Here is a 26,839-nt window from a genome sequence, read left to right as displayed (position 1 = left end):
ACTGATTCCAACTGGCTTCATCATGAAAGCTAATTCATTCGTTGCCATAAATGAAAACTCTAGCAAGAACATCTGGATTCAGGCCCAAATGACATCACCAAGCCCTGGCCTCTGACCAGCTCTCAGCAATGCTTTCAGCTATGTGGATCTGACCTCGGACAGAATCTCTGTATTACGGTCACAAAAGGGCTGCCATAGCTCTAGTCCTTGCATCTTCCTAGCTTTGAATCCCATGGGGAAGAATGAGAGTCTTTTCCCTAAGTTTCCCCCAAAGGCCTCACTGCTTCTCATTTTCTATGACTGGGGAACAGACCCATTCCTGAGCCAATCACTGAGGCCAGGAGACTGCTCTGCTCTGACTGGCTGAGCATGGGGGTCCATACCAGCTTGAGAGAGTGGATGGAGGCAGGTGTAGATCATAACACCATAGTATTTTATTTTATTATTATTTTTAAATGTTTATTTCTTTACTTTGAGGGGGGACAGGCAGCGAGAGAGAAGAGAGAGAATCTCAAACAGCCTCTGTGCTGTTAGTGCAGAGCCCAACATGGGGTTTGAACTCATGAACTGTGAGGTCATGGCCTGAGTCGGATGCTTAACCAACTGAGCCACCCAGGTGCTCCAACATAGTATTTTTTTTATTTTTAAAATTTTAAGTGTTTATTTTATTTTTGAGAAAGAGAGACAGAGTGCGAGTGGGGGAGGGACAGAGAGAGAGGGAGACAGAGGATCCTAAGCCGACTCTAAGCTGTCAGCACAGAGCCCGATGTGGGGCTCAAACTCATGAGTCATGAGATCACGACCTGAGCTTAAATCACTCAACCGACTGAGCCCCTCAGGAGTCCCCCAACATAGTATTTGAGAAGAGAGATAGTGGCTGACAAAAACTTCAGGTGTCCGTCATGGCGGCCAATGTGTACGGACCATCTTAATTTAACGTTTATTTATTTATTGAGAGAGGAGAGGGGACAAGCAAGGGGGGTGCGCAGAGAGAGAAGGAGAGAGAGAACCCCAAGCAGGCTCTGTGCTGTCAGTGCAGAGCCCGACGCGGAGCTCAAACTGACAAACTGTGAGATCAGTACCTGAGCTGAAATCAAGAGTGTGACTCAACTGACTGAGACGCCTCGGCACCCTGAGGGATCATTTTAATTTGCATTAAAATCTTTTTTAATGCTTTTCTTGGAAAATGGGAACCTGGACGTAGGCTTACACATAGATCAGCTGTGTGTGGGGCTGAGGAGGGACTGCTCTCTTTAGACATGGCCTGTGCTCTCCCTGCCCACTGTGCTGCTCACATTTCCTCTCTGGCCTCTGGGAGCACTTTAGCTTTTATCCCCAGCATAATTTGATTCTGTACATAAATCTGTTTCTCCCACCAGAATGGAGTCGTCAAAAGCACAGGGGTCAGATAGCTCTCCCTGTGCTCCCATAAACTCCAAGGACAAATGCCTGCCGTTTTTGGTAGTATCGTTCTTTGCTCATGTGTAAATCCCTCTTTTTAAAAAGATTTAAGGGGGCGCCTGGGTGGCTTAGTCAGTTAAGCGTCCGACTTTCGCTTAGGTCATGATCTCGCGGTTCGTGGGTTCGAGCCCCGCGTCGGGCTCTGTGCTGACTGCCAGCTCAGAGCCTGGAGCCTGTTTCAGAGTCTGTGTCTCCCTCTCTCTCTGACCCTCTCCTGCTCACGCTGTCTCTCTCTCTCTCTCTCTCAATCCTAGAAATAAATAAAACATTAAAAAAATTAAAAAAATAAAAATATAAAAGATTTAAGGAGCGCTTGGGTGGCTCAGTGGGTTAAGCATCTGACTCTGGCCCTGATCTCACCGTTCACGAGCCGGAGCCCCCGCGCCGGCTCTGCGCTGACAGCACAAAGCCTGCTTGGGATTCTCTCTCTCCCTCTCTCTCTCTGTGCCTGCCCCCCCGCTTGCACTCTTGCTCTCTCCAAATAAATAAAATAAATTTAAAAAAAGATTTGATACATGGTGATTTTAGAAACTGCATCTGGTAATTCCAGGGTCTGAAGTCCTTGGTGTGGGTGGGTAGGGGTCTCCATCTATTATTTTCTTCTGGCAAATAATAAAAACGGTAAAATACAAATTAAAAAAATAATAAAAGACATATTGGCTTGTTTCTCAGATGTGTAGTGATTTGATCTGGATCTCATTTCTGATTGAAGTTAGCCTGTGGGAATCCCGAGGGCTCTGATTCCTGGCTGCTTTCCTTAGGGAAGCTTTTTCTTTCTTTCTGCTGGATTCCAGGGACACTAATAACCTGGGACCACTTGCATTTACTTCCTCGGCTTGGAATTTCCCCACTGAACACACAGAGTCTAAATCTGAGCCCCAGACCCAGGTAGTTACAGATTCTCAGGGTGACAGTCCTCTTTATTATTACTGTGGCCATAATTAAATTTTCCCTCCAGACCCACATGGAAAACAGATGGGTGATCTCACAGGCTCCCTTTTCTGGCAGTACAGGGGAAAAAAATGTTAAAGCCTTCCCTTGGCCAGGGTGTATAGCAGCTCTGAGGGGGCTGGCTTGAGCTGGGCATCTGAGACTTGGCAAAAGGCGAAGTCTTAACCTCCCATTGCTGGCACCTGTTAACTTCCCAGATTGGTAGAGGCGTTTATTGATTTGCTCACTCTGTGGTTGTGGCTCACTCTATCTGTGTGGTATGCTTGCAGGTTCCTTTGGGACTGCTTACATCAAAAAATTGTTTTTACTATGGGAGTTTTGAAACAGACACAAAAGTAGACAGAACACAAGGCAGTGAACTTCATGTACCCATGATCCAGCTTCAATATTTTCTCAATCTTCTCTCATTTCTTTTTTTCTTCCTTTTGGATTTTTTCTGGTTTAATTATTTTTTTAATGTGTATTAATTTTTGAGAGAGAGAGTGCCTGAGTGGGAGAAGGAGAGAGAGGGACAGTCAAAGCGGGCTCCAAGCTGAGACCACAGAGCCCCATGTGGGGCTCGAACTCAGGGACTGCGTCCAACTTCGGCTCAGGTCGTGATCTGTTTCCTTTTATGTACAATATTCAAAGTCAGAAGCAACTGCTAAAGTGATGAGGTTTTAATTTTTTTAATGTTTATTTATTTTTGAGAGACAGAGACAGAGCATGGACAGGGGAAGGGCAGAGAGAGGAGACACAGAATCTGTCTGAAGCAGGCTCCAGGCTCCAAGCTGTCAGCACAGAGCCTGACGTGGGCTCGAATTCATGAACCGTGAGATCATGACCTGAGCTGAAGTTGGATGCTTAACCAACTGAGCCACCCAGGTGACCTTGATGAAGTTTTAAAAATATCATTAGGAATCTTTTTTCTTAAAGTTTTAATTTATTTATTTATTGAGAGAGAGAGAGAGAGAGAGAGAGAGAGAGAGAGAGGGCATGCACATGCAGAAGTGGGGGAGGGGCAGAGAGAGAGAGGAAGAGAGAGAGGATCCCAAGCAGGCTCTATGCAAAGCCTGATGCAGGGCACAAACCCATGAACATCGAGATAACGGCCTGAGCCAAAATCAAGATTGGAGTCTTAACCAGCTGAGCCATGCAGGTGCACCTCATTAAGAATCTTTGATTCAAACATCTGTAGATGCATTGCAGCCTGTTAAAGTAATTATTTGGTTTGTTAATCACCAACGCCATCTCAGGGGTCCACTGAGATGGGCTCCGTGTCTTCTGTCTTTCCAGGTAGAAACCACACAATATTTAAGTATAACCCCATGTTTGTGTTGCACTGGGGTCGTCTTTAGGCAGACATCTTTGTCTTAGCTTTCCTTCCCTATACAAGGACGTTGGACAAGATGAGCTCTGTTCTTGTTCTAAACTCTACTTTCTACAGCATTTTCACATATAGTTTACTCATCGGGCTCTCCCAGTCTTGTGGCCCAATGCAGTTGTGAACATCTTCATTTCACAAACATAGAAACTGCCCCCCGAGTGATAATATTTTTCCAATCCCCCATACTGCATTTCCCCCACTAGACTTCAAGCTGTGGTTCCCAGTCAGGGATATTTTGCAGCCCAGGGGACTTGTGACACATCTGGAGGTATTTTTAATTGTCACACATGGGAGAGGCGCTACTGGCATCTAGTTAAGAGAGGCCAGGGATGTTGCTAAACATCTTATGATGCACTGGAGAGCACCCCCCCCAATGTCAATGTCATCCAGCCCCAAGTGCCAATATACCAGAGCTGAGAACCCCTGACTTGAAGCAATCCATAGAGATAGAGTCATATGCCTTTTCATCCAATGTTTATTCAACGAAAGGAGGTACAAAAATGTACACATCTGAGAACTCAAGCACGCACGAAATGGAATGGTGGACAGTCTGTTCTTAGCATATCCACAGAGCATAGCCATTTGATGTTCTCTTACGTTTCCCCTTCAGTCTTATTTCTGGCTCCTACTTTGCCCCTGGAGACTGTTCTATTAATGGCCCAAGGGAAGATTAATGGACAACTTTTACTGCTTTCAGGCAAATAGAAAAACTTTGTGCCTTGATTCTTTTTCCCCCTTACCTTGGGAAATAAACATCAAAATCAAATTTTATCCCAAATAGCAATCAGCTCTTTTGGTCCCGTTTCTTTACCATTTCGATCGATTGAATGGATGTTTTCAATAAGCTGAGAATTATCTTTAAAAATCATGAAAACGACTGCATTCTTCTGCTCATGGCTTCTCCCGTATCCCCTTTCCTGCTGCATCGGTACTGATTTAAAATAACCTACTTGGTGCTGAAATGAAAGTACTGTGAGCAAATGCAAGAATGGCATGCCCTTTACTAACTGAAAGTCAGTTTGTGGGCTAGTAGGTTGTATCTGATTTTTAAAAAGACATCTAATTCTTCAGAAGCAAAAATGCAGCATTTTATTTTATTTTATCTTATTGGCTCAATTTTTCAATTTTAGGTTAGGCCGATGCATTTATTCTCTTGCCTTTTTCAAGTATTCACACCCCTTCCCTTATAAACACATGTTTATAGTTTATCATAGTTGCTACCACATTGTTACATTATCTTCCTCTCTTTTGTGATTTGTTAAAGTGGATGCTAATGATTTTTCTAGACTGGACAAAATCGCCAAGATGCTTTCTAAAATAAGACATCTGAACAGAAATATTAGGAATGTTCTCAGGTTTAAAGTTTCTATGCATCTCTCACATTTTATATGCTACTGAGCCCTGCGATCCCTGAGAAGCATGCTGTGTTATTGATATTGGGTTTTTCTGAGAAGGCTTCAGCTCAGAAAAGATCATGCCACAACTTCTGCTTCTCAAATTATATTGTAGCTGCTTTATTTTGTTATATATCTTTCATTAGTATGCTTTTAAGTAACCTAAACTTAAAAAAAATCTATTTGAGTTTGTAAATACTATTGACTATTATCTTTCCACATCCTTTAAATTACAGTTAATAAATTCCAGTGCGGAGTTTTAATGCACAGGGTAGGGACTGGAGATGGAGGAAAGGAGGAGACGCCTGTTTATATCGTGCCGTAGAGAATTAGATTTATAGTTCTGGATTGGGAAGGGATAGAAAAACAGTCTCTTTTTATGTAAAAGGGACAGTTTTTTAAAGGAAAATGGTAAATACCAAACTTAGGCTGATCTCCAAGGATGACTGTTTCTTTTTTTCTTTAAAGGCATTTTTAAAAATGTTTATTTATTTTTGAGAGGGGGGAAGGGCAGAGAGAGGGAGACAGAGGATCCGAAGTGGACTCTGACATGGCAGTAGAGAGCCCGACGCGGGGCTTGAACTCACGAACCGTGAGATCATGACCTGAGCAGGAGTTGGATGCTTAACCGACTGAGCCACCCAGGTGCCCCAAGCTTTTTGATGGAGCTGACATTGGATGGCCAGGTTCTATCCTCAGTGTTCCCCACTGCCCAAGAAAATGGGTCTTTCTTCCTCTATGGCAGGATTTGTCACCCTTGGCACTATTGACATTTGGGGCAGGATAACTCTTTGTTGGAGGTAATAGCCTCCGTACCCAATCCAACCATTGTAACGTTCCAACTGGCCCCTGGGGAGCAAAGTTAATCTTGGCGGAGGATCATTGATCTAAGGTGGAAAAGGTACAGTCCTGGCGTTGGCCTGAATGTCTAACAGGGCCACTGGGAGCTGAGGATGTTTTGTCACACGCTAGCCTGGGGGTTCATTGGTTTCTATCGGCATGGCATCCATCTGACTGCCTTCCTCCTGTGTGCAGTTCGGTTCTTCCCTGAGGTGTCAGGTGCTGGGCCATCTTGCTGATCTTCCCCGGGGGCCCTCCCTCACTGGCGAGCTTTGATCTGAGAGCTGCACAACAAGGAAGCTAATGGACAGCTTTGTCAATGAGCCAAGGACTTTGGACATGTCTCTTGTCCACTTTGGGTCTGACTCTCCCCCTGCAGGATTATTGGGTTTGGCTCAATCGCCATTCCCAATGGTGTATTCCATGTAAGCTGACCACGGAAGGGGCTTTGTAGGGGGAAAATGGTCCTGCAGTCACACTGGTTTGGGGAATGCTATGTCCTGCAGCATCTGCTTGGAGATTCATAACAAGCATAAGCACGTGAGAGACTTTCTAGAATTCTCTGCACTCAGATATTCGTGTGGCTCATTCCCCACTTGTCTTCAACGTTATTTCCCCAGAGACCTTTCCCGTCTTCAGATGGGCGAACCTCTATCCATCTTTCTGCACAGGGCTTCTCATTTTCTGACATTACAGCTCATATTCATTTATTTGTTCATCATTTGTCCCCTTCCACCCAGAACACAGCCTCTGTGTCATCAGGGTCTTGGTCTGTGTGTCTGCAGCTTATCCCTAGCACGTGGTCCATAATAGATGCTGAGTAAAACTGTGTGGAATGAATAGCCTTGATCTCATTTGTGGATTCCCAAGTGAATTTAATCAGGGACTTTTTTATTTGCTTCCACTGATTAGAATCTGGGGGGAGAGCTTGAGGCATCACCAGGGGAGAAGGGCTCTAATCCTGGTGACCATGGCCCTCCTGGCATTCACTTCCTTAGTGTGAGCCACTCAGTGCTGAATGTACTTGGCAAGCTGGTATTAGGCTGGGAAGCAAACAGAATGGACTGACTTGTGCACTGTCCATGATGGGAGTTGCTGTCTGGTGAACTGAGGGAGAGAGCAACCTTTGGGCTCAAGTATCTGCTTGCGGCTCCCCTTGGTCAGAGCTGTAGCCCATCTGAGAAAAGTGAAAATAAAAATGAAGCATAGGCGGAGTGTCCACTGTGTACCTGGCACTGTCTACGATGCAAAGGCAGTGTCCGCCTTCAAGGACTTTGGCTAAATTTAGGCTCAGAGCTCAAAGAGGGAATTTATTGGGAGATCACGGCATCTTTAATGAAAGGAACCCAAGGGCTGGCCTGGGCTTCCCAAGGGACAAGGACCAAGGGAAAAAAAGTCATAAGAAGACAGCTATCTCTGAGATCTTTTCTTTTAATGCTTATTTATGTATTTTTGAGAGAGACAGAGAGCGCGCAAGCACAAGCAGGGGAGGGGCAGAGAGAGAGACAGAAGGAGACACAGAATCTGTCTGAAGCAGGCTCCAGGCTCCAAGCTGTCAGCACAGAGTCCGATGTGGGGCTCCAACTCATGAACCACGAGATCATGACCTGAGCTGAAGTCAGACGCTTAACTGACTGAGCCACCCAGGCGCCCCTATCTCTGCGATCTTATTGTTCAAGTCTGCCTCTTCCTGCTTCCCTTGCTTCACCACCTGTGGCCCATCACGATGGCCCCTAAATGGCTCCCAAATCCCTGACACCCCATCACCCAACAGCCTCTCCATCCATTGCAGGACCAACCACTTCCTGGAAGAAAAGTATCTAGCACAGCTCAGCTTCTGATTGGTTTTCCTGGGTCAGGTGGACACATACCCCAGGTCCAATCAGCTGTGGCCTGAGAGACTGGTGCTGACGGGTCACCAACATGGCTGCTGAGAGTCCTCCTTTTGGGTGGGAGGCTAGGTGGGAATTGGCTCTGCTCTTTCTTGGCCCTGGGGCTTTTTTAGGCCCAAGAACAAGTGTGTGGCTTCTTGAATTTTCTCCCATATCTCTGTCCTTTTGTATTTAAGAATAGAAAGAGGATGACGAGGAAAGGGCTGGGAACTTTAATCTGGTTTTTACTTTTTTTTTTTTTTAGCTTTTCTAAAAATGTTTTTTATTTATTTTTTGAGAGAGACAGTGTGAGCAGGGGAGGGACAGAGACAGAGAGGGAGAGACAGAATCTGAAGACAGGCTCCAGGCTCTGAGCTGTCAACACAGAGCCCAACGGGGGGCTTGAACCCACGAACTGCAGGATCACAACCTGAGCCATAGTCAGACACTCAACCGACTGAGCCACCCAGGCGCGCCCCCTCCCTTTTTTTTTTTTTTTTTTTTTTAAATACTCACAAGAGAGCCCTGATAGGTCTGGACCCATGAGCAAACAGGGTGAGTGTGTGCCTAGGGGCATTTTGAGGTGAAGGTGGTCCCCACTTAATTTTGTGGGTAATTTTTCGCCTGTCTAGTACTGTTCAGGTCTCCACCCAATAGCCAAAGTTCCCAGATAATATTCCCTCCGCCTTCCTTGTAGACAGAGGTGAACCTATGCTCTACATGTTACATGTGATGGGTAACAAATGCCCACAGACGTGGTGGCCTAAAGCCAGCCTCAGCCAGGCCACAAAGTGGCAGCAACCTTGGATGCCTGGGGCAGAATACCCTCACCTCCTCCAGCTCCGATGGCTGCTGGCGGCCTATGGAGGCTCGTCTCTGCCTCCGTGCTCACACGGCCTCCTCCTCCCTGTGCAGTGTCCCCCGTCTCTCATTTGTGAGTGCCCTTGAGGATGGCATTTCGGGTTCACCCAGATGTCCAGGATAACCTCCTCATCTCCAAAGCCTTAATTTAATCACACCTGCAAAAACTTAACCTTGTGAGGTTACGTTCTCAGATCCTCAGAATCAGGTGCTGACACCTTTCTGCGTCACCAGTCAGCGCATCACAAGCCCCAAAGCTTTCTCCCCCCACCGCCCCACCCCCCCAGGAGGGTCTAGGCCGGGCAGGTGCCCTGCCTGATAATCTACCAGGGCCCAGATTGAGGGCCCTAATAGAAAGTCCTTGCTTAGCTCATTTGCTGCTCTCCTTTTCTTTGTCTTCCTCTCAAGAGGAAGCGTAAAGTGTAAGGGAAGAAGAGGTCCAGCCCACGAATACGAGGAGAGCCCCAGTCTGGCTCAGCAGGGGGCTGGGACCAGGCCGGGCCTCTGGTGTCTTAGCCACCAAGAGGGCCCTTAGAACAGGAAAGTGAAAGGTTAGGATTTAGGCCCTCTTGCTAATCCCAAGATGAGGTGATTCACTTCCTATCTGCTGCCTCTTCCCTACTTAGGGGCTTTTAGGAAACCCCCAGGGCCTCAGAATTTACCCTTGGAACATGCAGAATTCATTCTTGTCCTAGCCAGGCAGACCCCACTTCAGGCTCACAATACCAGGAAGGCGCCTCCGGGCTCAGGCGTGTCTTCCCAGGCGCCCACTCCGCGGTCAAGACCATGACCCCAGACGGCGCTGTTCCTCTCCACTGTTTGGCCTCAGCAGTCTGCAGCCCCTAGGGACATTCCTATTCGTTGAACTGCTTTCCTGGGCTCCACAGGTAGGCACTCGGCCCTCTCCGTGAGGACACGCTCACCCGGCCTGTGAGAGTGTACATCCCAGCGGCTCCATCCGGGCCGGGCCTCAGGAGGGGGGCGTGGGAAGGGGCTTAGATAGATAGGGGCTGCTGTCTAGACAGCCACAATGTTCTGTCAGCCGTGTGGGTTGACGGGGCAGCCCCAGCTCTTGGGAAGCACAGGTCCTCATTCAAAGTCTGAAAAAGCTCTTTTCACTGAGTGGCACAGTACAGCGTTTAAAGAACTCAGCACTGGAGCCAGTCGGCTTGGGTTCCAACTGCTACTTGCTAGTGATGGGACATTGGGCACTTTAAAAAGGCCCCTGTGAGTTAACCTACAAAGTGATAGGGACGCCAGGGTACAGAGGAAACAGGATAACGTACGTGAAATACTTAGCACGGCACCTGGTAGTACGAAGTGTTGTGTGGATATTAGCAGTTCTTTTTTTTTTTTTTTAATGTTTTATTTATTTCTAGGAGAGAGAGAGAGAGAGACAGCGTGAGCAGGGGAGGGTCAGAGAGAGAGGGAGTCACAGGCTGAAACAGGCTCCAGGCTCTGAGCTGGCAGTCAGCACAGAGCCTGACGCGGGGCTCGAACCCACGAACCGCGAGATCACGACCTAAGCGAAAGTCGGACGCTTAACCGACTAAGCCACCCAGGCGCCCCAACAGTTCTATGATGAGCAGTGTTTCTCTCTAAGCAAGTCAGCGTTGGAACAGCTACTTCAGGAATTCAGCGCCTGAGCATTCTCCATATAAAATATTTTATTATAAAAAGCTTAGTTGCACGGCACTTTAGAAGGAACAGAGTTTCACAGCATGCTTCCCTTTTTTGCCCTTACACAGGTGAGACTAGGAAAGTTAGCCAGGAAAGACTCTGGTCTTATGCATCCCCGGGCTCTGGACCCTCAGAGAGCTGATGGCTTCGGGGGCTCGAGACAGCCCCACCTGTGCCTCGCTCCTCCCCTCCCCCTCCCCAAATCATTCAGCCTCTTCTCTTCATTCACGAAACGGGCCCGTGTCCTTTCTATAAGGCTGAGTCACATTTCCTGGCCACAGCTCAGGACTCTGGTGAGGAAAGCAAAGGCATAACTCATTTTCTCTTTGAAAGAAAACAGTCCTAGTGGAAGCAAAACAAAATTCACGACCTAATCCAGCTGCTAGGGGTCCCTCTCCTGATCGGAAAGAGAAGCGTTGTCACCAACAGCTCTGAGTCGGGAAGAACCACAGGGAAGGTGTCTACTCGGCGGCTCCCCCCCGCCAACGGGTCCACATCCCGAGGTCTGAGGCGGCAGCTCGTTCAGATGCACCTGCTACGTGAGGTTCTGTGGACGCCAGTCATCCCCTGGTCCCGGGACCCCCGACCCCCCACACCCAGCCACATCGATCTCTGTGCATCTGGCCCCTCTGCTTCTCAACGGCAGCTGAAGTGGCTTCCCTGGGGGTCCGTGGTGTGGAGGGTGAGCCACCGGAGGGCCACACCGAGTGGGGCCGTCAGTCAGGCGTCCGGGCGTCCGAAGGCTTCTCCTGGACTTCGTCGTACTGTGGCGGGGGAGTCAAAGGCTCGATGGAGGGAGGAGGGACATTTTTGTCCGGGAGGTTGATCCTGAAGTCTTTGAGGTGAAGCTTTTCTGATTTAATCCTTCGGACTTTCAGCGGCTTCAGGCGTTTGGCCAACTTGGAGTTCTGCCTGTCGGGCGGGTTCCCCGGGCTGGTCTCTGTGCTGGCCCTGGCTGCTGTGGGGCTCGACTCGTCAAGCCCCGTCAAGGACTCATAGGAGGGGAGAGAGACGCTCATCCTCGGGTTCTGGTCCAGGTCCCGCGCTTCTGAGTACTCTGTGTTCATCACTTCCTCGTAGCTGGGGACGTAGTACCTTGAGGAGGCATCCTCCTCCTCCTCCTGGCTGCAGGGTAACAAACAGCAACATGGAGAGGGTTAGCACGCACTCATGCCACTGAAAATCAAAGTAGGCGAGTTCCCCATCCCGGGTCAGCCCTGGGTCCTCCTCCAGAGCCTTGGGAACAACCCAGGAGTAACAAAAGCTGCCACTTCAACTGTTTGCTAGGAGTCTGGTGCTGTTCTAGGTACTTTAACGCATACCCACTGGTTACATCTTTCTAACAACGCTGTGAGTTAAGTACCGTCATTATACCCATTTTGTGGATGGGGAAGAGGATACATCGAGGTTATGTGACTCGGTCATAAATTTAGGAAGTGGGAGAACAGCAACTGGACACCACACTCTCACTGTGCCGTGGGCTTTTCCAGACTCCTGTCATCCCAGAGCCGTGACATTCGATGCGGCTAGGACCTCACCAAAGGTGCTGTTATAACCTCCTTTTCTCAATGTGGTACATTTATGGTCCCACGTTAGCCACTGTAGATCAATGGTGGCTGCGTGCAGAATGCCACTGAATGGGCGTGTCATAATGCAGCCTGAATGACGGATAGTTAGGTCGGTTCTCAGGTTTTGCTCTTCTCGGCAATGCTCTGCTAAACAGATGGGTACGGACTCCTTTGCGCTGTGTGACTATCTTCCAAGGATCATCCCTCAGAGACAGAAGGGACAGGTTCGTCCACACATCTCCAATACCCCCTCAGAAAGGGGGGGTCAGTGGCCACCCCCATTTCCCTACAGCTCTCCAACCCCGGGCACTGCCTGCCTTCGCCATTCCGATAGGCGAAGAATAATGACATCTACTTTGTGTTTTCGTTTTGTGCCTGATGAGGTTGACCATCTATTGTCTAAACATGAATGGGACGCTTGCTTGTATCCTTTGTCCATTTTCCTACCAGCGTGTTCATCTTTCACGTTTGTTTGTAAGGGCTCTTTCTATAGTCTGGACCTCAGCCTTTAACAGCTGTTCCCCAGCTCAGCGCTCGTCTCTCGAATGCGTTTGTGGCATCTCTGGTCCAAGGCACACACCACAGCGCGCCGGGGTAAATGCACGGGCAGTATGTCTGGTGGGGCTCGGGCCACCCAGGCCCCGTGCGGCTTCCCCGCGGCTGTCAAAATCTTGGTACATCTGTGACCCGTTCATACTGCGTTATTTGGGACGCTCTGGGGTAGAAGTGTATTTGGGCAATTATAAACGGCTGTACGGAGCCTTAGTGGGGGGAAGTGGGAGGGTAGAGTCTCCTAGGCTAAAACGGGGTCTTCGGTGAGCCCTGGGAGCGTGCCCACGTGTGTCCCCCGCCCCCCCCACCGCCACGCCCCGGTCTGGGGGGTGCGAGCCGGTCCTCACCTGTCTTCCTCCGGGGCTTGCTGCTCGGCCCCCGCCTGGTGTTGGATGTGGGCCATCTCCTCGCTCTGCCGCCGCTTTCTCTTGTCCCGGATGCTCAGGCAGATGGAGAGCAGCAGCAGCATCACCCCGGCCCCGACCAGCACGTAGGCCACCGAGAAGGTCTTGCTCTTGAGGATCCCGCTGCCGATCTCGGTCTTGTTCCCCTGAGCGGTGGGCTTCTCGGCGGCGCTGAAGCCGGGCACCAGGTTCCACATGGCCATGATGACCCCGAGAACCAGCATCCCCAGGCCGATGGCGGTCAGCGCGTAGTGGGAGCCGTTGGCCTTCGACTGGGCCATCATGCCAGCGGGGGCAGGGCGAGGCCCGGCTCAGAGGAGGGAGATCGAGAGAGAAGGGCAGAAGCGGCAAAGAGCAACAAACACCCGCTCAACGCGCTGAACAAAGTCCCTAGGGCCCCACTGAGGCAACAGCGGCTGAGCTCTCAAGGGAGGGCATCGAGAAAGTTCGAGGCATCCCGTGGGATTGGCTGTGGCCGAGAGATCTGGAAGGAAAGCGCAGAGAGGAGAGAGGAAGGTGAGTTCGGATCCGAGACGCTCTGTGCGCCCAAGCAGCTACCACACCGGACGGAGCCAGGGCTCTGGCCCGGCCTCGCCTCTGATGCCTTCCAGATGCATCACGGGCTGCGCTCGGCTCCCTCTGTGCGCCTGCGGGAGGAGGGCTGGTCCGCCCACCACACCCAAAAAGGAAAAGCCAGACCTTTCCATGCAGGAGACCAGAAAGGTCAGAGCTCTGGGTCCTTAAAACATTTGTGGAATTTAATGAAGTGCAGTGAAATCTGAGCTCTCACTAGGTCCAGCGGGGAGCGAGAAGGACGGGATGCACAGCTGGGGTCAGTCAGCGGTACCTAGGTCGCCTGGGTGCGGGGCATCCGTCAGTGAAATGTCCCAGTCCACACAGCCTACGGTCTGGTCACCACCCTCAATGGCTCCCCGTTTCCTGCAGCAGGAAGCCCAGGCTCCTAGAATCACGCCTGTGACTCCCTCTCCCCCCTACCCCGGCCCCCACTCTCTCCCCGCACCCTTCTCCGCCACCCCCTCTAGCCTCTCTGCAGCTGTCTGGTCACCCCTGCTCAGCTGCTCCTCTCTGGGGGCTCCCACAAGCCCCCGCAACTGCTGTGGCCAGGCCCCCTTCATCTTCGCACCAAGGACGTGGCAGGGACTGCAAACATGTCTGCCGATTCACTGAATGAAATTCACAGAGGCCACCCGAAGCCATGATCTGAGGCTAGCCTCCCTTCAGCCATACGGAGTTTTGTTTTTCTTTTTTTTAATGTTTATTTTATTTTTGAGAGAGAGAGAGAGAGAGCACATGTGTAGGAGGGTAGAGAGAGAGGGAGACACGGAATCCGAAACAGCTAGCTGTCAGCACAGAGCCCGACGCGGGGCTCGAACCCACAAACTGCGAGATCATGACCTGAGCCGAAGTCGGAAGCTTATCTAACTGCGCCACCCAGGAACCCCCGGGGTTTTGCTTTTCTTAAAGGGGCAAGCTTCTGCCCCTTCCTCATCGTAGCTGCCATGCCCGGCTGCATGAGATACCCTCTTCCCCTGAAGCATCTCAGAGACCCTGCGCTAAAGGGAGCAGCTCCCCGTCCTGGGGTTCCATGATCATTTGTTGGCTGGGAGAGTGAGTCAGACACGCAAGGCCCCTGAAGGTTTAGCTCAGAACACTCTCAGGGACTAGATGGACCAGCGAGCAGCACCGTTCCGGGCTATTCCCGGGATAGCAACCTTTGTAGAACAGTAAAACTTGACAGATGTTTGGATGGGCGAGGCCCTGTGTTCAATTCTGCATTCTTTCCAATCTTTCCAGAAGGACAGCTAACCAGGCCACTTGAAATCTAATCCTGCAGAGATATTTTCTCATCAAACAACGGGCTCAAATCTGAAACTGGCCACTTTGTTAAAAAAAATACTCTAAAAATATTTAGGATAATCCCCTTTATTGGCTTCGGGTCTATTCCTTCTTTTTTGCACTCAACAAATATTTCTTGCACATCTGCTAAGCAGTGGTAGGCACTGGAGAAACACCAGTGAGCAAGTTAAGGGCTAGTGGGGCTTCTGGGACAGCAGGAAAAAGTCTACAAGGAAAAACAGCAAAGTGGGAAGAAAGTGTAGATGCCGTAATTTGGTAGGTGTGTGTCCTATACGGAAAGTCTCCGTGAGTGAGAAGTCCCACTACACACAATAGGGTCTGCACCCTGTTCGTGCTGTCTTACATGTATTTGTGCGTATGCACATATGCATACACCCTGGTGCACGGACATGTATGCGTGTGCATGCAGGGCACTGAACAAGGACCCCATCCCGCTGCAGCCAGTGGCAGTGGGATCAGTGAAAAGTATACACAAGGGTGTTTGTTTCTTCCAATAGCACTCACAGCCAGCAAAGGAAAGGAGGAGGAGACTGGCGGTTCTGCCATATGGATCTGAGACAGTGCCAGCAGGGGAGGGCTCTGGGTGCAGAGGTGCAGCCTGAGGCTGGTGCGGGAAGCAGGAGATGAAAAAGTCCATTACTGAGCACCTGCTGGAGGGTCCGGCAGGTAGGCTTGTACCTGGAGGGCTGGCAGTGTGTTTTCTGAACCAGTGATCTGGGCCACCTCAACATTCCACCTTCCCTGCTCTCTCAACTCCAGCTTTGGGTTTATCCTGTCGCATGAGTAAAACAAGCCTCAGGTAAGCGCCGCCGACAGAGATGAAAAGGTCAGGATTCGTACACTTGAGCCCGTCCAATTGTCAGTGGTTGAAAACAGGCAATAATACCCAGTATGTATAATGGGATTGGGATAAGCCATTTCCTATCATTTTTCTGGATGGTATGTAGGGATCAAATGTTTCAAAAATGCTTATACCGTTTGGCTCTGTAATTCCAACTTCTAAGAATTATGTACGGGGCGAGAATAGTCATCGTAGCTTTGTAGGATTGGGAAACTAGACACTACTTAAATAGCCAATAATCTGCATCTGGGTAAATAAAATACAGTATCTGTGTTTATTAAATTATAGTTTCCAGCCAGCTAATGATACATTTTAAAGTCAAACAAGGTTAAAGAAAACGGTATGTGCAGTGAGATTATAATTAAAAAAATTCTATCCATAGCCGTGTATATATGAACACACAGGAAAGAAGCCTGGACGATCCTCCTTATGTTAACACAAAGAGATAAAGTATTTTCATATATATTAACACGTTAGTAAAAATCTCAGAGGAGGGACACTTTCCAAATTCAGCAATGACTGCTTCTGAGAAGGGAGAGGGCTTGGGGAGTATAGCGTTTACTCCATTTCTGTATTTTGAATGGGTTACAATCGGACTGTGTTGTTGCAAGGCGACTTAGCTTGGTGGTTAATCGTGAACTTTGGAATCAGCGTGGATCCTCACTCTACTTTCCTAGCTGTGTGACTCTGGGCAGGGTACTTAACCTGGCTGTGCCTCAGTATCCACAACTGTAAAGCGGAAATAAAAGCTTTCTAGTACTCACTTCATAGGTGATTTTTTTTTTAATTTTTTCAATGTTTGTTTATTTATTTATTTTACATGTTTTATTTATTTCTGAGAGAGAGAGACAGCGTGAGCAGGGGAGGGTCAGAGAGAGAGGGGATACAGAATCTGAAACAGGCGCCACGCTCTGAGCTGGCTGTCAGCACAGAGCTTGACACGGGGCTCAAACCCACGAACAGTGAGATCATGACCTGAGCCAAAGTTGGACGCTTAACCAACTGAGACACCCAGGTGTCCCCAATGTTTATTAATTTTTGAGACACAGAGAGACAGAGTATGAGTGGGGGAAAGGCAGAGAGAGAGGGAGACACAGAATCTGAAGCAGCCTCCAGGCTCTGAGCTGTCAGCACAGGACCCAACGCTGGGCTTGCACTCACAAACTGAGATCATGACCTGAGCCGAAGTTGGACGCTTAACCAACTGAGCCACCCAGGCGCCCCAGGAGAGTTTTGATAAGTGAACAAGTCAAGATATATAAAGCACCAAGAACTGCGTGTGACCAGCACAAGTGTAGGTTCTTATAAAAAGATTTGTTATTTAATATCATGTAAAGCTTGCGTTCTCAGTGGGGCGAGACCACCCACGAAGGGGGGCAAAGATTGGTTCTTGGGGATGGTGCAAAACAGTCTTGGATATTATAATGGCTTGGGGCCCTCCATAATACATAAATAGACACACTAAAATTTCATAAGGTGGGGGCATTACAAAAACAATGTCTAAAAAGACTCTTTAGGGGACAACATTGGGGGGAAAAGGTTGAGAAACACTATTTAATGTCTTACATTAAATTTCAAAACACTCAAATTATGCATACCTCGGTGGTTTTAGTTGGTGTGTGTGTGTGTGTGTGTGTGTGTGTGTGTGTGTGTGTGTGGTGGGATTCGAACAATTTTTATTGTCTTTTTCTTCCTAGAAGAGTAAGAATTGGAAACAGAAATGTGCCTGTGTTGCTCTTAGAAAAAACAAATAAAATAAAGGTTTTTGTGTTTGGGGGTCGTGGCCGATGGTCGCTTCACATCGCTCGTGGGTTCCGCCCTCCCTCTGCAGCCCAGGACCCTGGTGGGTCGTCCTGAGAATGCGGAAACCCCAGAGCTGCAGCTGCTGGCTATTGATGTTGTTTCTGGCTCGTTGGCCCACGTTATATTTAGTATGATGTTCTTTCCCATTCAAAAATATGGAAAGAAGCTAATTTTGTGCTTGGAGGATTTGGAGCACATAGTTTCCAACACGTCCCTAAATCAGGGCAGCCTTGGCGGGCAGCGTAGGGTCCCAGCTCAGTGAGACTCACCTCTGACTGGACCCATCGCGGCTCATGGTCAAGGGGGGCCTGCGGGATAAGTGAGTGATCCTATACCTGGGTGTTCAAGAAAAGTTGTTAAGCAGGTAAGGGAAGCACGTACCTGTTGTTACCTGGGGCGCTCAGGGCAGTCTGGGAAACAATTCTTCATGCTAAAATCTTGAGTAAAGGACCCACCTGTAAAAAATCAGAAACACGGCTTTCTAAGTAAGCAGTGAGCATTTCTTTCTTTAAAAAAATACTTTTTTAACATTTATTCAGTTTTGAGAGACAGAGAGTGAGTGGGGGGTGGGGCACAGAGAGAGAGGGAGACACAGAATCTGAAGCAGGCTCCAGGCTCTGAGCTGTCAGCACAGAGCCCAACACGGGGCTCGAACTCAGGAACCGTGAGATCATGACTTGAGCCGAAGTTGGACACTTAACCGACTGAGCCACCCAGGCGCCCCAGCAGTGAGCATTTCAATCTCAGGTGCTTCTTGGGTGAGTAGGTATGTGTTTCCTTTGTTTTTTCTTGGGAGAGGGAGGGCATTAGTTGGGGTACATGCAAGAAGTGTTCCAAAAGAAACCAAGGCCCTGTACCAAAAAAGGGGGGCCGTGGAAGGAAGACAGTCCGGTAGCTGCATTTACCACACCCTTACGTGGTTCTATCCATCTTACACACGTGCTTCGGAGGCTTGAAGCAGAGGAAACACTCCCCCAAGTCACTTTATGAGGGGTGTATACTCGATCCCCAAAGTAAACACAGACAAGGCAAGAGAGGAAAATGACTGGCCAGTGTGATCTGTGTGCACACACACAAAAGTCCTAAACAAAATGTCAGCAAATGGAATCCCACGATGTCGTTTTAAAGGCAGACATTTACATCATACATCACAATCGCGTCGGGTTTATCCCAAGAATGTAGGATTGGCTCAACAGGAGGAAACACATGATGCCCGGTGCCAGGAAGAAGGATAGGCCAGGATGGCATTAGCCACTGGGGTATTACATGGCCATGAAAATGAATAACCCACAGCTACATGCACCGACGTTGCCCATTTTGACAAACGTGATGCTGAACGGGAAGGCCATCCCGCATGTTTCCATCTATAGGAAGTTCCGAATGAGGCAAAACCAAACAACATGTTGCTATTTTTGTAATATGAGGAAGAAATGCAAAGGTTGTAAACTAAAATTCAGGATCATAGTTACCTCCTTGGAGGAGGGAGAAACAGTGCCTAGAGAGGGGACAGAGAAGGGTACGTGGGTGTTTACTTATTACATGACTCCTTAAACCTCATAGATCTGACAGAGACCCTTTTGATTGGTTGAATTATTTTGCAATAGTAGGAACTGAATAGGAATTTTAAAAGCCCATCAACATTTTCCCAACACTCTTAGCATAAAATCCAAACTCTTTTGTCCCACCAGATTGGATTGGCTCCTGCCTCTCTCATCCCTTTTCTCTTGGCTCACCAACCCTCAGTGACTTCTGTTCTGTTTTTCCATTCACACCAAGCACCTCCTGCCACAGGGCCTTTGTACTTGCTGTTCCCAGTACCTGAAACACTTTGCCATCTGTCTCTTTGGTCTGGCTATTTAAAAAAAATTTTTTTTTCATGTTTATTTGTTTTCAAGAGAGAGACACACACAGAGTGCGAGCAGGGGAGGGTCAGAGAGAGAGGGAGACACAGAATCTGAAGCAGATTCTAGGCTCTGAGCTGTCAGCACAGAGCCCGATGCGGGGCTTGAGCCCATGAACTGCGAGATTATGACCTGAGCTGAAGTTGGCACTTAACCGGCTGAGCCATCCAGGTACCCCTGGTCTGGCTCCTTTTTACTACTTCTGTCTCTTAGCTCAAATTCCATCCCCTCAGCAAGGGTGTCCCTAACCGCTCTATAAAAAATAGCCCTCCTTCACCCAGCTACCTCCTTGACGACATTCCTTCCCATGGATGGATGACGTTACTTCACAATCTATAATAGTATTGTTTTGTTTTCTTTTTGGCTCCCTGGTTCCCCTGCTGGACTATAAACTCCCTGAAATAAACTTACCATTACGGAAGCTAACAGTGCTTAATAACTATTCATAGAACGAATATCTGGCAAGTTAAAAAGTTTAATGTCCCACATCAATTTGCTGAAATTCCTAGCCCACAGTTGGCCCCGAGGGGGAGAGGATTGGTCAGAGCAACTTTCAGGAGTATCTGGTACGCAGGCGATTTGCTGACAACATGGAGGAGGTGCTCAGGTTAATTCTGATTTCCGTCCGGGCCCAAGGGGGTGACTACCAGCGTGCCCTGGTTGGGCTGAGATGTCGGCGTTCCCTGGCATTTCTAGGCAGGAGTCGGCAGGGGTGAGAACCCTGAGCCTCCTTCCTGTTGGGCAGCCGCGGGCTTCCCTCCCAGCAGCAGCCCTGGCCCAACCAGAGGCAGCATGGATTTCGGGGTGGGGGCGGGCAGTCACAGCCCTGGACACGAGATGGACATGAACGCACCCCACTCGGCCGAGACCCCAGTCCATCCCACAGCTAGACTGGAGTTTCTAGGCGTCCAACATGAAGACGACGTCTGGAATAAAATCAAACGAAAGAAAAGGAAAAGAGGCTCTGTTCTGGCTGAAACGGAGCCAAGGGTCCCCAGTGATGGTGGAGCGTTCCCTTGCCCCGTTCCTGCAGGATCCCAGAAGTTCTCTGGAATGCGGTTTAGAAACCGAGGATCTGATCTAGACCCGTGGGCGGCCGCGAAGCTTGCCCCCTGGCCCAGAGACGTCCCGCCTTCCCTGGGAGGGGACCTCAGGCCTGGTGGTGTGACCAGTTCCCAGGACAAAGAGCCTCCTTGACCATCTCCCTGTGCCCCCAGCTCTTCCTGCCAAGCTGCATAATTGGGAAAGGGATCCCCCCCACCCCCACCCCACTGCATTCGCAGGGAACCAGGCCACATTCCCATCACAAAGGAAGAACTCAGTGGGGCCCTCTGGGCCAAGTTTCAGCCCTGAGTCACTTTTGTCACCAAGTTCCGGTCCCATGCAGTGGGGACAGGAGGAGAAGGGGCCTGAGCCACCACTGCTGCTGCTCCCCTCCTGCCTGGGAGGGTCAGGCCACCTCCCTCCCAACCAAGGTCAAAGGCATCAGGTTCCCATTCATTCAGAGCACGTTCTTGTAGACTGAGCACCTGTGGCCAAATGAGTCATACAGGTAGAGGGGAGGGAGGAGGGCTGCCTGGGCCCCGAGAGAGCCGACAGTAAAGCAAAAGAGGCTAAGTGATCCTCGAGGCAGAGAAAGAACCGTAGGAGGGGCAGTGGAAGTCCCAGCAGCAGCAACCTTCAAGGAGAGAGGAGCCCCACCATCCCGGAATCTCAGAGAGGTTACAAAATCCGCCCCAGGGCACACAGCGCTAAGCAGATGGCAAGGTTCAGGGTCAAGTCCAGCCGACTTTGCAAGCGCCCCTCCTTCCCTTGTACCACAAGGCTCCCTGGGCAGGGTGGGCGGGGACAGAAAGGAGCGCTGCAGTTTCTTCTAGGAGATATTTCATCACCAAAGCACGAGGGATAACAGGTGTGCCTTTCTTTTAAAATGGCTTTCTAAAAAATAAAAAATAAAATAAAATGCCTTTCTGAAGGATCTGAGTCCCACAATTCCTGGGTCCCTATTGTGTGCCAGGGGCTTCACGGGGACACATGGATGTGTGAGATACTTTTGCAGTCCAGCAGGAAGACACGTGACTCTTTCTCATAGATGGGAAGTCAACATCAGGTAAGTAAGAGTGAACGTGTGTCAGGTACCAACTCTGTGATAGGCCCTGTGTCCATATCAAGTGTATGATCCCCTGATAATTATTATTTCTATTTTACATAGAAGGACACAGAGGCTCAGAGAGGTAAAGGAACTGGTCCAAATTTGCACAGCTAGTATAAAAGGCAGGTATAAGGTATGTCTGATTCTGAAACCCATAAATCACAAGGTAGGACTGCTAAAATGGGGCACATAAAACGAGCCTACAGAAGGGGCGACACCTTAGCATTGAAGCAGGTGGGGAAGGAAGACCCAGAAGCTGTGCAAGGCCTTGAGGTGTATGTAGATTTACCCTGGGTGGAGTTTGGGGGTAAGAGGGGATTAGGGAGATCTGTGGGGAGGGTTCAGTCTGAGAAACTGCACAGAGATGGGAGAGGACAGTTCCCAGAACCTAGCACTTGCTGCAGTGAGAAGAGAAGGGAGTGGTGAAATTTTTAAAATGTGTATTTATTTTTGAGAGAGAGAGACAGAGCACGAGCTGGGCGGGGAGGGGAGGGGGGCAGAGAGAGAGGGAGACACAGAATCCCAAGCAGGCTCCAGGCTCTGAGCTGTCAGCACAGAGCCTGATGGCGGGGCTCGAACTCACAAGCTGTGAGATCGTGACCTGAGCTGAAGTCAGGCACTTTAACCAACTGAGCCACCCGGGCGCCCCTCAGTGTTTCTTGGGAAATGTGACATCGCTATGATTCCCTGCCAGGACCGAGTCTGGTGCCCATGAGATGCAAGGCAGGAAGTAGGGCTCCTACTCAAAGCTAGTCTGACACCTTGGTCCTTCTCCAGGCCACTGGTGGCCCGTCCCACCCTGGTGAGCAAGGCCGCGCGCAGGCGCTGACCACCCTACCCGGCCCTGGCACCCAGCCAGCAGCAGGACTATCTGCTACTGTTTCCTGGACGCTACTGTGTGCTGGGCTCACACGAAGCGCTTTGCATGGGCTGCGCTCACTCACTCTACCCCAGCATCGTATGAGCGAGGTGCTCTTACCCCCACCTTCATCCGTGCTATCGCTGAATCCACTGAGGCACAGAGAGGTTGAGAAACTTGCCCCAGGTCTCACCATGTGTAAGTGGTGGTCATGTGCACAGAGCCTCAGCCAAACTCTCCAGGGCAAGACAGGCGGGGCCTGAGGCCAGCGGCACGTCCTCCCCCAGACAGGGAGCTGCGGCCACTTCGCCGCTCGGTCAGTGTGCCGGCTGCCCGCCAGGCTCATGCGAACACGGGCACCACGTGGACGGTGCCGATGTCCTTGTGCAGGTCATTTTGGATGCTGACATGAGTCATTCGTCTCTCCTCCCCAAGGGGCATTTTGGAGCAAAACGTAGGCAGACGGGAGAATTTGACTCAGGGACCGCACAGACTGTTTCGGAGTCTCGCCCATGCCCAGCACGCGGTGGGCTTCCCAGGGTGGACTTGGGGCCCGAGGCTGTGTTCCCATCTCGGCCCGGCGACTTCAGGCACCTAGAGGCTACCTCTCACCTCTGACCGCTTTAGCTTTCTCACTGGTCGGGGAGCTGGACGTGGATCGAACTCATGGGTTCTTATGCGTTACAGGCTCAAAGTTTGCGGGTACAGGTATTTATTCGTTCACTCAGCAAAACATTAAGCGGGCACCTACCATGTTCCAGGGCTTGCTGTGTGCTGGGGATAGAGGAACGGCCCGGACCGAAGGCCCCGTCCCCGGAAAGCTCACAGACAATCACCTGTTCTGGAAAAGTCCATACTGTGCTGGATGGGAAGACAGGCTGGGAAAATGACGCCCCCACCTGACCGCGGGCCGGTGGTTGGAAGTGCTGGGCGGGGGGACTTTAAATGGGGTGGTTGGGGAACGCAGTCACTGAGAGAGTAACACGTGAGCAGAGCTGTGACAGGTGGCCGGGGAGGGAACTATGTGGCTCTTTGGGCGAAGGACATTCCAGGCAGAGGGAACCAAAGGGAAGAAGCCCCAAGGCAGGAGACTGCCTGGCTGTTTCCAGGGACAGCAAAAGCCAGAAAATCAATGAGTGACTGACTGCAGGAGAGGTTTTCATGCGCCTGGTGGCTGGCAGGGAGTAAGGGCACCAGGCGTGTTGGCGGTCATTTCCAGCCCTATAGAGGCAGGTGAGCGTACGGAGGCCCGGAGGGGGTGAGAGTCTAGGTCAAGGCCATCGGAGTCGGGGGCAGAGAAGAATCTGGGGTTCAGCTCGGGCCTATTTGCCACTCACCACTCTGTCTGAATTTGGGAGAAGGCATGTGGGAGGCCCCAAACATCCCGGTCCTAATCTGTGGAATTTGTGGCTGTTAACTTACGTGGCAAAAAGAACTTTTCAGATGTGATTACGTTAAGGATCCTGAGATGGGGAGATTAGCCGGGATCATCTAGGTGGGTCCTATTTAATCACAAGTGTCCTTCTACGAGGGAGGCAGAAAGGTCAAAGGAGGAAGTAAGAGATGTCAGTCTGAAGCAAGGGGCTGTGTGATGGGGGGAGGGGCCCCAAGCCTTCGGGGGGGGGGGCAGGTGTGCAGCACCTCTGGGAGTCGGCGAGTCAGCACCTGGGGAGAAGGTGCCAATCTCCAGAAGGAGCGAACCCAGCAGACCTGCTGACTGTAACCCGTGGAACTGACTGCAGGCTTCTGGCCTTAGGAATTGCCGGCGAGTGAATTTATGTTGTTTTCAGCCACCGAGTTTGGGGTAATTTGTTACAGCAGCCACCGGGAGCGCATGCCGGCAGCCTGCTCGGACGCGCCTTCCCCCGGCGCCTGCTAACACTCAGACCCTTCACTGGTCCTGCAGCTCATTTAATCGGGCACAGTTCCCTGATCCTGATAAAATGGGTCCCTCGGTGGATGATTTTTTGCACCTCTTCCCTGTGCAGCCAGGCTCGACCGAGGGAGGCCGGCCACCCAGCCCTCCTGCACCGCGTTTACATTTTAACCGGAGATTTCTCTGGAAGGCAAGCCTGTACTTGCTTGAACTCAGCCGGGGTAAAAACCGTGACAGCCTTTCACACTGTGTCAGCTGGCACCTGCTTTCCTGGTGGCGCACGGCCCCAGCCCCTGAGTCCTCAGGACAAAGCCAGGCAGACGTTTATTTCGTGTGGCCCTAGCGTGGAGGGTTCTAACCCGACCCGGAGGTGCGGAGAGAAGGCGAGCTGTCCTGTGCGGGCGGGTGCAGCTGCGGACGCGGGGCCCATCCTGTTCCCAGGCTTTGATCAGGGCGGCCCTTGGTGGTGGAGGGCAGACACAGTCCGAGAGCGTTTATCCTGCCCATATCTGGACACTTTCTTTTTTAGCCACAGCGATGCTGCTTCCACACAAGTGGTTCCCAAAGGCTTCTGCCAAGCGCCTTTCTGGAATCTGCTCAAGCTTGCCCAGCCCCCAAGCAGCCCTCTCTTCTGCTACCTGTGAGTCCCACTAAAAGGCCCCTGAGCCAGACCTGCTTCCTCCAGCCCCAGCCTCCTCCTGCTTCCAGTTTTCAGGAAGTCACTAGTCACAACGGCCTTCCTGTCCCACCTGTTACATTCTGGGATCGTGGCAGCAATAGTGGATGATCCCCTAAGCGTTTACCAAGTGCCAGGCACTGCGCTGGGTGCTTCCGATGCCTTTATCGTCATTGCCATTAACTGTACTTGGACAATTTAATATATCATATTTATTTTACTTAAAATAATTTACTTAAAAGAATTATTTTTAAAATTGATTCTTCATGATCACATTTAAAATGTCCAAGAACCCTGATGGGGAAGTCTCCAGAATGATCCCTGTCTCACAGATGAAGAAACTGACGTTCAGAGAAGTTAAGGCACCTGCTCAAAGTCATCCAGCAAATGGCACAGCAAAGATCCGACGTGTCTGAGTGGAGAGAGCTAGCGCGCTCCACCACCTGCTGCCTCCCGGCGCCCTGCACCTCCACGGAGGGCCCCCTCCCCACGCCCTGGCTGCTTGGAGCCCTCCCTAGGCTGACCTCAGTCTCTGTGGTCAGGTGGTAGAATTCCCTGTTTCCCTTCATGTTACTTCCCCTCCATAAAAACCAACTCTCCCATGAGTCACTCAGCCCCCTGCAATCCTGATACTCATCTGCACATATTGTAAATAATTGACGCTGGAATGTTTAATCATAAAACTGGAGCTGAGGTTAAAGCGGGGCAGCCAGCAGGAGATGGGGACGAGAGAAACAGCTCACGGTGGAGGCTCGCTTTGCGGGGCTTGGCACCCTTTTCACGTCAGGAAATAAAATGAGAACGACCCTCGGGCGAGTGCTCCCGACCTCCACAGCTTCGCCCGTGCTCCCCAACATCGTCTCCCTTGTCACTCCCAGAAACCCAGGAGGGAAGTGCTACCCCCACCCCCCCCACTCTATAGAGAAGTCAGGGCACGGGTCGGGGCTCGATCCCCTCCGTCTAGTAGCAATCATAACAGGCAATATCGACCTCCCAGCGTTGGAGTGAGTGTTTTATTCATGTTAGGTGTACCATGCTAGGTATACAGTAAGCACCAAGACACTGCACAAGGATGATGGGAGGGATGACATTTGGAGTCTGCACTGGCCACCACCCGCTCCCCCCAGGCAGTAAAGCCTCCTAGGAACTGAAAAAGACTCACTGTGCTTCCTCTGCAGCCAGCACGTGACACTGATGTGGCCTCCTGGTCAACAGATAAACCCCGATGAAATTCCAGATGTGGAAAACCATTTCTCAGGGGCGCCGAACGGCACGCCTTGGCTGCCCTTCCTCCCTGCCGTCCCGGTCTGTAAATGCCAGTCGGGCCCTGGCTAAATGCCGGAAAAGGTGATGACCTCCTCGGGATGCACCGAGCCAGGTGACTGAAGTGAGATGTCACCTGGAGGGCACAGCTCACCTCCAAGCTCAGCTCACCTGATCTTTTCATCTCCTACGTGTGCTGGAGGGAGGAGGGAAAGAAGGGCAGGTAGTGCTGACTCACTGGCCTGATACTCTCAGGGTGGTTTTGTTCTGCCAGCTCACAGTTCCCAACATCCACTCTGCCCTCCCTCCATTGTGAGAAAACTCCCGATGCTCAGTTTTCCGGGGCTTCCCAGAATACAGAGCATCACCCAGCCTCTGGAGCTGCCACACCCACTCAATGGGACATAAGCAGGGGAGGGGGACATTCAGGAAGTGTTCTTAAGTAGAAGGGACATCTCTCTCTCTCTCTCTCTCTCTCTCTTTTGCCCCTTCCTCCTTCCTATTGACTGTGGTGTAGATGTGATGGCTGGAGCTCAGCAGCCTTTCTGGAGCTTGAAGTAGCAGATGGCAGAACATTAAGAGAGAAGGAGCCTGGGTCCCTGGTGATTGCTGAGCCCCACCCTCCTAGCCCCAGACTGCTGA

General features: G+C 50.6%; 1 protein-coding gene across 4 annotated transcripts in view; it reads right to left on the bottom strand.

The window, feature by feature from the left end:
• Window positions 1-10,402: 10,402 nt before the first annotated feature.
• TMEM51 (transmembrane protein 51) overlaps window positions 10,403-26,839 on the bottom strand; it is a 55,390-nt gene continuing 38,953 nt past the window's right edge. For 3 of the 4 annotated variants that reach the window (XM_039228941.1, XM_039228940.1, XM_039228943.1), the window contains exons 2-4: window positions 17,852-17,925; window positions 12,892-13,432; window positions 10,403-11,549 (exon numbers count right to left, since the gene is read on the bottom strand). In XM_039228941.1, coding sequence (XP_039084872.1) covers window positions 11,141-11,549; window positions 12,892-13,232 — 750 coding nt within the window. In that variant the 5' untranslated portion in view covers window positions 13,233-13,432; window positions 17,852-17,925 and the 3' untranslated portion in view covers window positions 10,403-11,140. Of the gene's footprint in view, window positions 11,550-12,891; window positions 13,433-17,851; window positions 17,926-26,096; window positions 26,301-26,839 lie in introns of those variants that run through there. The other variant, XM_039228942.1, reaches the window with a different exon arrangement.

The sequence above is a fragment of the Hyaena hyaena genome, unplaced genomic scaffold (genome assembly GCF_003009895.1).
Source record: "Hyaena hyaena isolate Hyena2069 unplaced genomic scaffold, ASM300989v1 scaffold_35, whole genome shotgun sequence".
In the NCBI taxonomy this organism is placed as follows: Eukaryota; Metazoa; Chordata; class Mammalia; order Carnivora; family Hyaenidae; genus Hyaena; species Hyaena hyaena.
This window is presented reverse-complemented; position numbering and strand designations above follow the sequence as displayed.